Source organism: Phaethon aethereus, assembly GCF_964289735.1.
Source record: "Phaethon aethereus genome assembly, chromosome: 14".
Lineage (NCBI taxonomy): Eukaryota > Metazoa > Chordata > Aves > Phaethontiformes > Phaethontidae > Phaethon > Phaethon aethereus.
The window spans coordinates 20,563,005-20,575,836 of record NC_138590.1 but is presented as its reverse complement, the minus strand read 5'-3'; the positions used below and the strand labels follow the sequence as shown (position 1 = coordinate 20,575,836).

The 12,832-nt window shown below is 48.4% G+C and overlaps 1 protein-coding gene across 1 annotated transcript in view; it reads right to left on the bottom strand.

The window, feature by feature from the left end:
* The window catches only part of KCTD16 (potassium channel tetramerization domain containing 16), a 76,719-nt gene extending 64,019 nt beyond the window's left edge, over nucleotides 1-12,700 (bottom strand). The window contains exon 1 of the mRNA XM_082006069.1: nucleotides 11,831-12,700. Within this exon, the coding sequence (XP_081862195.1) occupies nucleotides 11,831-12,662 (832 nt within the window). The 5' untranslated portion in view covers nucleotides 12,663-12,700. The remainder of the gene's footprint in view (nucleotides 1-11,830) is intronic.
* Between the last annotated feature and the right edge of the window lie 132 nt (nucleotides 12,701-12,832).

Here is a 12,832-nt window from a genome sequence, read left to right as displayed (position 1 = left end):
ACCTCATAAGCATAAGTTAAAAACCTGACACCATCTGTTCAGTTGGAATTTTAATACTGTACCAATATGCCAAATCACAATTATGCTAGCAAGGACAGCAGCCTCCTCATTTACCAAACAACTTGCTGCCGTGCTTTAATGAGACGGGGAACGAAAAGCAGCCAGCTTGGAGCCAAACGAATCCGGGTGCTTGCTGCTGACCCTGGGGTGGGGGAAGGAGGCCCAGGCCGTCAGTGGCGCTCCAGGAGCCCTAACGTAAAAAGGCGATTTGGGTAGGACATCTGAAAACTGAAAAATAAGCAGAAAAAATCCTCCGGATTCCCACGGAAGGCATTCCGCTCTCAGCGGCGGCAGCGCGTTTGCCATCCCGCAGAACCGGCAGCCCCAGCGAGGCCCGTCTGGCAGAGAGAGACCCACCACCGCCGGGAGGAGGTTTCAGCCCCCGGCACTGCCCCGGCGCCCTTTGCCGGGCCACGGCGGCAGCTGCGACGCTCTGGTCCTTCTCACCTCCGGAGGTGCCAGCCGCGGCCACCTCCGTGGCCTCTGCTTGCCTCCGTGATGGGCCAGAGAGGAGACGCCGAGATCCCAGCAGGACCCAGAGGGGTTGGCACTGTGAATTCAGGGACGAGCTTGGATCCCATGGCAAAAAAATGGCTGTGAAGCGTCTAAAAAAACCTACCTTGCTAAATTAGCCTAGCAAGATTTACACCACTTCTTAACTCATTATTACTAGAGAGGCTGTTGAAAGCATTTGCATATTTTTATTGGTCCTACTGGGAAAAAATCCATTTTAAATGGAAATTAATATAATATCTGCCAAGCCTTCCTCGATGATTTTTTATATTTTTTTCGCTTAGCAATATTGTAGAGTTACAAACCATACCTCATGTCCTGTGCTTGTTAGGATCAATTTCTTCAAGAAAGAAAAACAGAAATACGTTCCCTTACCACTGGAGGTTATAAAGTGAGTGAAACTGAGGGAGGGGAGGAAGGCAAAACACTGCCAAGTGAGTAAATCTTAAAGACGTAGCACATATCCATTTTTTCCTGATCAATGGAACTACGTAGGCGTGTTCACGAAATTTAATTAAGTTCTGTTCCCCAAGAAATCTATGTGCAATATTTCTCTGCAATTACCTATTTACTATCTGCCATGTAGCTTTTAGCTTTCATCCAGAAAATGACTGGTTTCCGCTGCATTTTCATTAGCGGGCGCACAGGAGAGGCTGCTTCCCAAGCGGTTTGTGGGAAGGTTCGCCCTCCTTCGCCGTCTGCATGCGACTGCTGCCCCGCAAAGACGCACTTCAAGTGCGGTGCCATTTGCAGCAAAAGATGGAAAAGAAGTGTACAAATGAAAGAAACGCGGTTCCGCTGCCAGCAGCTACGGACGCCGTGGGAGCCGCGGCTCTTGCCCACTTGCACCCAGACTCGATCTGACCCGGGTCTGTTGTCGCTGGACTGCGAATACGCGAGCTCAAAGCTCTGTGCTACGGCGGCGAATCCGCTCGGGCACGGCGGCAGCGCAGCGGCGTGCAGCGGCCGGTCAGCGGGGTGGGGAGCCGGCCCACGCCAGGGAACGGCGCAGCCGCAGGCAGCGGCTCTGAACCCCTTGGCTCGTCTGCCGAAAGCAAGGAGACTGCGGAGACGCCCAGGAGAGGGAGACGAACCGGCCACCGTGCCCACGTGAAGCGCCCGGGCGGCGAGCGTGCCGCCCGCCCCGCACCAGCGCGACCGCAAACACGCGCTGCTGCTGCAGAAGGAAGGGTGCAAATATTTAAGAGTTTCGCATGGATCGCCTTCTCCAGTCTTCCGAGCTTTGGCACAGGAAAGGGTATTCTGACTTCTTAAACCCAGAGAATCTTCATAACGTGAACACTGATGCTTCAAGTCAAGTACTTTGACGATTTAAAAGTGGAAATAAGTTAGAGCAGGGTTTGATTCTCCCCATGAATGACCTCCAATAGATCTGCCAGTCTCCACGTGACGCAGACTACCATGAGCTGCCTAATCCCCTCCCTGGGAAATGGCGTTTTATCTTTGTAACGGGAGGTAGACTCGTTTGTATTCATTGCTCGTCCTGCAAGCAAAAAAAATAACCCCAAACCAACACACACATACAAAACAGAAAAAAAACTAGTTGTGACAATCGTTTCTATTTTAAGTCCGAATAACGTGACGATACTGTCCTTCCGGGAGGGTGGTTATTTTATTTATTTATTTCCATCATGAAGGACAACAAGACCAGTGCACAGAAAAAATATTTTTGCTACTAATTGTTCACCCTTACGATAGATAACATGTGACAACTGGACTTCTGGAATCGGAAGCATCTTTGCCCGGGTTGGAAGAGGGGAACTGGCCTCAGCAAACCCGCCAGCGCTGCAGCGGAGCAGCCCGGTGAACCAGCGGGGAGGGACCTGGTGTTGCCCCAGCGGTGCGGATGTCACTGGGTTGTGGAAATTCTTCCCACAGACCAAACTTAAACCAACTTTTCAATCTCTCTGCAAGAAATGGTATCTTTTGACTTCTGCCTTCAGCCACCGGATTCTTTAAAGCAACAGATTCTTTAATCAAATCTTTACTGGTGAAAGCATTTTTATCAGCATACTTATTTAAATATTCTTTGTCTACTTAAAGCAAGGCAGACCAGCTTTCTATCTGCAGACCCTGGATTGAAGGAAGGGAATGATTTATTCCACACGTAATGTAGGTAAGTGCATTGACTTGAGAGAATAGAGGGTTTGTTCTCTTGAATGGTCACAAATGAACGAAATCAAGAACACCTAAGAACTACTCTCCCCCCAGCTAGGAAACACATGCTTTTGCATCTTGGTAATTGTGGCTTCACCAGGGAAAGCTAAGACACCCTTGGTCTGCACATGGTTTAGGTTAAACAACATCCAAGGGAATGAAAATTTATTTGAGCCATGGGTACAAAATCTCTCTAATGACAAGTCTTGTGGTTTAAGAGCTGATGGCAGGATTGAGAGAAAGTCATTCTATCCAAATCTGGCAGGAATGAAAGAGGCAAATCAGACAGAAAAAAACCCTCAGGTTATAGCATGTCACGATCAACTAATGAGACAAAAGGAGGCCAACTTTCAAGAAATTGTCAGCAACCTGTTTCCAATAGTGACCTCTCCAGAAAACACAGCTGTACTTAAATAAAGTACATTAAATCTATTTGCTATGTTAAACAATGAGGTATCTTCCACAGCAAACCTTTCTAATTAGCCAAACCACATGGGAGCGTACACTTTTGTCAGGGTAAGAAGCAAAACGGGATAATGCACGGCAGAAATGCTTGGCCAGACCTCCAGTGAAGCATCTCAGTTTTTTCAGAAGCCCCAGTCTTCTGCTCTGATGCCTGACCTACGCCGATTTGCCGTATGACACTGCACTAAGGCAGCGACACTGCAAGAGAAAAGCCTGTTCAAATTTCATATGAAAGCTTCCGTTATCAATACAGGTGTTATATTTAGTTTAACTGATGATCAGTAATCACATTTTCATAGGAGTACGCAAATAGTAAATTTGCAAAAAGCCACCTTCACTTCCCAGTCTCGGGATTAGCCTCTGCAATCCCTCAGTTCCTCTGTGGAACAAAACGTTGGACTCTCCCACACTACCAGTGAAAACTCTGAGCTGAGAAAATTCAGTAAAATTCCCTTTGTAGGAGCCCAAATGAACATTTTTTCCAAGCACTCTGATGGCATGCTTTTTGCTCACTCAAGCTTTGCTCTGAGTTTTTGTCTTTGAGAGTATTTAAAGTGCAAAATTCAGTCAAACTCAGCATGTTCCACTGGGTTCTATTTCAGCCTGATTTAATTCTGGTGTAAAAATATACTCTGATTCAGTTTGATGGAAATTCAACCTGAAGCCTTGAAATAAATCTCCACCAAAACACGCGGAGTGAGAATTTTTTCTTTAAATTTGGCTTTCAGGTCCCGGCCAAAGACTAACGCCCAAAGAGCAGCGCTGGATCTCCATTCCCACCGGCAGTCGGAGCTCAGAGGTGAGAGCGTCCCTCGCGCTGCTCCTCCCTCTAACGTCACCCTGTTCTTCTAGAAGCACGCGCCAAAACTCGGGGAAATTAAAGGTTTGGGGATGTTGTAGTCTTTTTCCAACAAACTCCAGAGCCCTGTGTCTGGAGCACAGCTATAGAGATTTTCATGTGCAGACTTCCAGGAGTTTGTTTTCAAGGTTTTCAGGACGGGCTGCAAACCAGGATGGCCAGGGCTCTCTTCACCGTATTTTCAGCAGAGGAATTTTTTTCCCTGCCTTAGCAACTAATCAATGAGCTCCTACAAATTGCTAATCGCTTTGTTAGTAGATCCAGAAGCAGCATTGGAAAATTTTTTACACCAGCGATTTATGAAGGAGGTCCCTAAGGCCATCGGCTATTGCAGCTGCAGCGTGCTCGCAGCGGCGCTGGGCTTACGGACGGAAAGGCACGGTACCTGGCGGACAGCCACCGCCAAGTCGTCAGCAGGGTCACGCTCTAAGGGAACAGGTCATATTTATGGGTATTTCAACGACGCTTACACCCAGCTATTGAAACGTGGACAGTGTTCTCACAAAGCTAGACTTCTCGCTTTCTGTAAAATGTTATTAGAAAACTAATATAACAAGCTAATTTGGGAAAACGAAGGGGAACCTCCTACGCAGTACTCTGATGCCCAGTGTACTGCTGCTTAGTCTCTATTTTATTTACCCAGCTCCCACCAGCAGAGATAAAACCAAGGGACATTCCTTCCAGAAGAGAAGTCCAGACTTCCTAGGAAGGCCGTACTAAGGGCACAGAAATAACCACCAGGCTCCGACGCCAGCCCGGGGAAAGGAGATGTCCTCTCACGCACTAAGCTTTTATGTTCCATGTTCATATTCAGACCTGAATCTTTACAGACCTAAGAGGCATCGCAGGTGTCCAGCACTTCCCAAATCACCAAAGTAACACGCTCCCTCCCATCAGCAGAGTCGAAGCTCGAGTTCCACTGTTCCTCAAGCACTTGGGTCAACATCGGGAGGTGTAATAGCGGCAGCCATGTTTTAGGGTATTCCAGTATCAACTCGAGCGCGTCCTCTGAAAGCAGCAGGGTGAAATCGCTCAGGCAGGATTCTTTGGACTGGCCAACTCACTCGCCATTACGCTTTAGTGACGATTGAAGCAACTCAGGTATAACTCACTTCAGTCTATTTTCTTCCTTTACAAAAAATACTGTTTTGAGCAAGTTTCATAAAACGTTGCTCTTGCCTTTTGCAAAGATGTAATTTATATTTTGCTGCTTCTCTCCATATTTACTGCATGTTAGCCTTGAACTTGAAAAGCTGAAAAAAAGGCGAAGAAACTGAGAAAATGTTGTGGTTACAAATTTAAACAAATCCAGGATGGCTGGAAAAAAAAACAACAACCTGCTGCAAGGACGCGTTTGTCTGTGTATACAATATGTTGCTGATATTCATTGAATGGCAAATATCTGTGTTATGTTTTCTTATTTACACTCCTTTGCTCTTTCAGTTTTTGTTTTCAGAAGAACCACAACTACATTTCAGCAAATTTTAAAAAAGGCCAGACCTCATCAGACTGAATAAAGCTGCAGAAAAGCAGCTGCTGGGAGCCATTCCACGCCCCTCCGCAGAGAGCAGCCCGGGGACGCTGGGCCACTTCCACCCGCGATTCTGCGTCCCAGGGCAGCAGACGGGGCTTTCCCCGTTTCCACACCTCCCCAGGACACCAGTGGGGGAATATCTCACGGGCACACATCTACTTTTATTACAGCAAAACCCTCCTCTGACCAGGCAGCCTACCAGAACGGTGCTGTGGGACCTCGTGCGCGCCCTTCCTGGAAAACGTCCAGCTCAAGACTGGTTTAAAATACGTTGATTTTTTTTTTCCCCCCTAAACGCCAGCCCTCCCTGGTTAACGCTTCAGTCACGACCGTCCCTCCCTGGATCCCAGAGCAAGAGCAGCAGCGGTGCACGCGTCACGGGCGCGGTTCTGCTCCGGCCCGTACCTGTTGCCCCTGCGGCAGCGCAGGTGGTGGCCGGGCACCGCGAGGACGCGGAGCCGCCCGTGCCCGCGGCCAGGCCCCCGCTTCACCGCACCCCGCGCGAGCGTTTCCATCGCCTCCCCGATGCCGGCACCGCAGGCAGCCCTCCTGACAGCTTGGAAAGAGCAGGAAGGCGCAAACACCCGATCAAAACCCACTCAACGACCTCTTGGGGCAGTGCTGGCTTTATCCCCTGAACCCACAAACCCCGTTCCACCGCAGAGGCCTCCGCAGTCGCGGGACAGAGGGGCAAGGACCTTCCTCGGCAGGAAGCCCATCGGGCAACTGCGCAGGCGTTGTGACCGAGGGAGGACTCGCATCGCCGAGGGGTGTTTTGGAGCAGCACGGTAACGGCTCCGTACAACCGCACTAAACACCAACATTCAAGCCAGTGAAGATCATATCCAAAGGGCTATGAAATAACCAACCATGCCGTGAGTACTGGGTAGAGACAAGGGCCAGGTCCCAAAAGCCATCCTTGCCGGTTCCTGAACGTCACATTGTTAGAATGAACTCAGAGTCCTATATCCAACCAACTTTTTTACCAAGTCTTGCTTCGGTTATCCATTGAGCTGGAGATTCTTAGACTAATCTAACAATCAGATTTGACACTTCTGGTTTCCAAGAAATAATAGCATTTTTCATCTATGGAGTAACTCTGATCAAAAACTCTGCAGGCTTTTCAGTCTGCCATGACAAACTGGGAAAAAATCAACTGTCACTCCCGTCTGGCCAAAACCGCTAGGAGCAAGGTCCTTCTGACATGAATATGCTAGCAGGCGTGGCCGATCACAGCCCCCCTCCAGATGAGCATCCTCGTGAGAGAGCATTTCGTTTGGCAAGATGGACCAGATTCACTGATGATGACAATAATTACCTGGAAACAGAAACATCTCCTGTCAACAGGAGAGGAAGCTTGCATTGTTCATTGGATTAGACTTTATTTTATTACCTTTTTTGGGTCGTTTTGATCTTCACTGATTTAAAACCAGACAGAACCAACTACTAGAACCTATGGCAGTATCAGTTTAGAGAGAGGGGAAAATAGGTGATACTCCTCTGCCACTTCCAACCCATTTGACAGCACAGCTGCAGGTGTCACCGTGCAAGAGCATTCAGCTGTGTTAGTCAAATTTCTACCACGCAATCCATTTATGAGTCAGTGATACGCACATCAGTATGGGAGCTTTTGGCTCTGTTCACACATACAAAGTGACGGGCTACAGCTAGCTGCATGAATCCCCAGTGGATCATCTTGTATAAAGGACAGCAGGATTATCCTACAGATACACGTCCAACGAACGCCATCAGAGCGCGTTTGCAGAGGGTGTTGCTTGGCATTTCTCTTCCCTCCCGCACTGCCCCACACCAGAAGATTCATCTGTTTATACCAGGATAATCTCAAACCTACTTCACAAACATCTCTGCACATCAGCCTCCTACCAGCAAGCGAAAAGCAGACCCAGCCAGCATCTTCTTGAAAGGGTGGGGTGAGACGGCCAACAACTGCCCCTAGCACAGTGGAGGCAGCACGTGTCCTTCAGGAGCAAGAGCCTTGTTAATGAATTTTTGGCTTTCAGGAACATCTCACAGCTTCCTTTGAACATCTGCAGGTGCTTGAGCTGCTCCACATGTGCAGATGTGAAGTGGCCAGTGCAAGGCCGTTGTCCTGATTTTCTCATGCTTGCTCAGACTGCAAAACACAGCCTTAGGAAGGGCAGGGGCAGTCGTCTGTCTAAAGCCCCATATTCTTTTCCACTAGTGAACCTGAAGGAGCATTTGTCAACCCCTCTCCACCTGCTTGTTGCAGGAAAACATTTGGGTTAAACCGAGGGCTTGATGTATCTAACAAATTCTCCCTCGTCGTGTCTTGGTGTAGTTGTCGGTACCCCCATCTTTCCCCTAGTTCTTTCTCTCCAGATTGTGTGTGAATTTTCTCTCCTTTTCCTCCATCTGTACTTCTTCTATATTTGTTCCTAATTGCCCAGTAGCTCTCCTCGCCCCGCTCCTTAGAGCTCCAGCTGAGCAGAGGGCAACCCATTCGTTGTGGTGCCAACCCTGCTCCTTATTGCTGCCACCCATGGCCGTGCAGGGAGCCACGACGGTAAAAGCAAGGGGTTGGGCGTGACACATTAGGGTCAAGATCTCCCCTCTGTACTGTGAACTGTTCTGAGAACCTACTGCAGTCTCTGCCACCGACAAGCAGCGAGAGAAGGGACGTGACATCGGGGCTTTCGGGGGCAACAGCAATATGCAGACAGGGGCTGCCATGCAGCTTCTCCCCATCGCACCCCGCTGCCACGTCGCTCGGTCCCCAGCTGCCCTGCAGACACGCGCACACAGCCCCCCGTGTTGCTGACCTGCGTCTGAAGCTCAAGCCTTCTCCGTTTCCAACCTGTCATTTTGCTCTTCCGGGAAGCACAACATCCACGTGCAGGACTCTCACCCACAGCCCTGGCAATGCTGCACGTTTGGAACCAGGCAGAAGGAGCTGGTTTGTAGGTTATGGGAGGTGGTGAAAAAGAGCGTGCCGCTGCCGCTGCGAAGTCAGGAACGGGGCCAGGCTGCAAAGGCTGAGCCAGCCCATATGCTGTAACACCCCCCGCCCCCGCCACAACATTTACCAGATGTTCAAGTGCACATTTTTGATTCATGCCATCGTAAAGGTTGAAAACATTTAAAAATTAAGATCCAAGCACAGGCTATCACCCTCTTCAAAAATGAGAGTGTTTGGAGATGAGGTTTTACTTCACCATCATCAAAACAACAACAGGAGAAAAAAAAACCAACACAAAATCATTTAAGTCAAAAATCCAACCTTAGCCTCTATATAAATTAAGTAAACTTCTTTGACCTAAGAGAAACCAAAGAGAAAGAAAAAGCATGAGCAGAACCTCACATCCTTAACTCATACTCCACGCGTGAGCCGCAGCCAGGCCATGACTCCCGCCCGCCCTCCACGCAGACACTGCGTTCCACAGAACCGCTTAATTACAGCTCTAATGTACCAACACAGTCCGTCTCCAAACCCTCCTTTGCATCGGCCGACGTGAAACTGGAGCGGAGCCCAGCTGCCCTCCGAGGATTGCACCGTCATCCCCAGTGCTGGCGTTGCCGCCCGTCTCGCCACCCGCCCAGCAGAACAGCAGCAGGTTTGCTGCACCGGACGCCTTCTGCATGCCCTGCATCTTGGGAGACCCTCCTCCACAGAGAACATGAGTCTCCCATTAGCCTTAATAGCACCTGAATTTGAACAAGGGGAGAAAACATCACACAATATAACTCGTGCAATTTTGTTAACAGCACGCGCTGTGCCCATGTGAGTAGCTGCACAGTTTACACCCCCTTCAGTCCATCTGATCTACTTCCAAAAGGATTTGCAAATGAAGAAGGTTCTTTATCTTCATGCCAACCACAGGCATTTACCTTCTGAGTAGTATTTGGAGCAGACAATGTGTCTGGTGTATCAAAAAAATGTTCCTCCCTCTATTCCTCCTCCTTTGGAAACAATCATCCTGTCCCCCCTCTGAAGAGCCCCTCAGAGCTACTGACCGGCTCTGCAAAGACCACCTCTGCATCTGCCTAACCAGTTGTATTGGACACCTCCCATGTTTAGGCCCATTAACCTGATCACAACAGCTTGATGAGTTAATGCTTATGTAGACACAGTTGGCAGTTTGTAATTAAATAATTATGGCTAAGCAGCTGCAGAGAAGTTGTAACGTTCTGCTAGAAAGCCAGATGTCAATTTTATTGGTCCTCAAAGTTCCAAATGAAATGACTTCGGGAGACTTGGAAAGGGATTTCTTTGGCTCCAGGAGAATCCCGTAGACCAGATCTCGTGCCTGCTCTCGGGTCGGCTGACTGCAGCCAGACCCTAGGCGCGCGGCTGGAGAACCTCTGCAGCCCACCAGCAGCCCCATCGCAGCAGCAGCAAATGGCACAGAGCCTAACAGACCCATCTGGATCGAGATAAATGAGAGTTATTTGGCACCACGGTCATTGCTTTAGCTTTTACATAGGGAAGGACCCTTTGAAAAATCCATCTCTGAACTGTATCAGTGTCAAAAATCCACAAAATTGGTAAGAGCCAACTGATATGAGTTGAACTGGATGAGTCTTTCCAGGAACTTTAACTGGATTGGGCTTTCCCTGCATTGGTGAGAGAACATTTTTGTGACTTTCACTCTCCAAAATTTGTAAGGTACCTGTCATTTCAGTACCTAGCCCTAGCTGTAGTGTTGTGGAAGCAACGAGCAATCCTTGAAGGTTAAAATTTGAGTAATATGAAAATCAGGAGTCTGTGTTTGTTAATTCGTGCAACACCTACCTGCATCCTCTCTTCAATTAGCAAACCGTTGTGCCTATAAAGAACTTGTCTTTTCTCCCAATTTTAAACATAAATGCAAACACAATTTGTTCTAATCCATTCCTTTAACTACATTAATTGCTCTCCTATAACTTGCACAAGACACTATGATTTCAAACACCAGAAGCCTAATAATAGAAATCATCCATCCCCCTTGGCATATAAGCTGATCAATGACCTTAGAACAGTTTTGCTAAGAAATCCAGCTAGAAAACTAATTTTAAGTAAATTTGTGCATGTCAAAAATACAGATGGCTTTTCAGGATGGTAACTTAAGCATCATTACATAAGGAGATTAGGGCTGCCTGTTGAGCCGAGGCGGAAGAGTAGATGGTGCTGAATCCAGTTATTACACACAAACTACTCACTTCCCAATACATCTTTCACCTAAAACTTTTCTCAGCTCTCCACGTTACCAAGCCTGCTAACAGTAAGCACCGCGTACAGCGCAGCAGGTCTGCGGGCAAAGTGTTACCCTTCTCTAAACCCCTCATCCAAAGCAGCAGCAAGCTAAAGCCCGTTTCTACAAATGGACCGGGAAAATGTTCCAACCTTCACCCTGTTGAAATGAAAATGGAGGAAAACAGCCTCATGAACCTCTCAAATATTCAAGCACAGCAGTGGCGGAATGATTTTCTGATACAGAATTATAGAATCAAAATTACCCTCATGTTACCATTGGTAACGGTGCCTCTACCTGAACATCAACTTAGAAAGTTAATGAGCCTGCTGGAGCCATCAGCGAAAATTACCACAACAGTATGGGATCTGATGTGATTGCAGTAAGCAGGCCAGACACTTCTCATTACAAGGATAGTGTGTTTTTCAGAGGCATGTTGCATAACGAGGCACAGCAACTCTCTCCGCTCTGAGCCCTCACTGCGCAGCACATCAGCGGCTCCGAGAAGGGCCCCTGTTGAAAAGCAGCCAGGGGGACAGGATTTTGTTTTCCCTTCCCTGTGTGTGCTGACAGATGGCTTGGCGCACTGTGTTTGACTATTATCAAGCAGCTATTACCTTTGTAAATTGAATCCCATTTGCAGATTTTCTGTAATTAAATCTGCGGTGTGTTTGCAAGGCTGTATTGCATCCCGCACATACCGGGGAAGCGTGCAAGGCAGTCGGATGGCTGATTTACGCATCCGGAGACAGCAGCATCCTTCAGCCACGGGGATGCTTCTGGGGTGCTTCTGGCAGTCTGTGCTGCCACCTAGCCAAGACCAAGCCGCCGAGTTCAGCCTTGCTTTACATTTCGAAAGCTTAAGCTGAAGCGTATCCCCCCAGACCTAAATAGAGGCTCAGTCCGCAGCAGACACAAGGAAATTTTCGTGCTTTGAGAACCATACAGTTGGCAGAAGAGCGCAGCTTAAAACAGATAGCTATGTTTCCCTCAGAAATGTCTTGTACTTACGGTAGAAGACATATTCGGTGTAGCTGGACCAGACCTTGTCATCTGCGTACTGGTTGACAAAGGAAGCCGTCACCGAGGAGTTACAGGCCACCATGTGGAATCCACACTCGGACAACATGTCGAAAGCCCTCTCCAAGTGCTTGAACTTGAGATAAAACCTGGAGGTGTACCTTTCTGGAGCCCTGTCTGGGTCTCTGCTTTCATTCAAACTTTCTCCAAAGACCTCTTTGACCAGAGCAATCCTTCCACAAACCAAAATCCTTGGGACCCTCCTGAATTTGGCATCTGCTTGGCTCTCCCTGCCAATAGTACATGACCCCCGATACCCGATGGTAATGAACCCCCACTTCCGATCAGGTGGCAAGAGTGAGGAGGGTGGGCATATTCTTGTGTCACTGCCTTGGGAGACCTCTTCATAGTCACTGTGGCAATAATCATCAGGGCTTTGCTTGTTGTCGTCGGGCGTCAGGAGTTTGACCAAGTCCGGGAGCTGGAAGTACTCAGCCTCCCTCTTAAGCCTTCCCTTCTCTGGGAAGTGGTCAGGCAGAACCACTTGCTTGTCCCTGAGATAGTCCAGAATATAGCGGAAAAGGAAGCCATCTCTGTCGATGAAGAATCTTCCCTTGGAGTCCTTGGCCAGATCGTTGGCTGTGTCTCTCTTTGGGGTGAACATTTTCCACAGCAGGGACTGAGGGGTGCCAACCAAGGTGGAATGGCGAGTGAAGTAAACCTGGCCACCCACATTTAGCTCCACTACCTCCGGGAAGGAGTGCAGCCCAGTCCCCTGCTCTCGAGGAGGAAGGTAAGTCCTGCAGTTGCCACTTAGAGCCATTGTACTTTAAAACAGAAATCAGCAGCACGAAGCAGCAGGATTATCAATCAATCACATCCAAGCATAGAATAAGGCTCCCAACATTAAGGAGAAACAGTGGGGAAAGGGGAAGTGGGAAAAGAAAAATAGCCAAAAGATTTGTTTAAAAAAGAATCTGAATTGTCCATGAG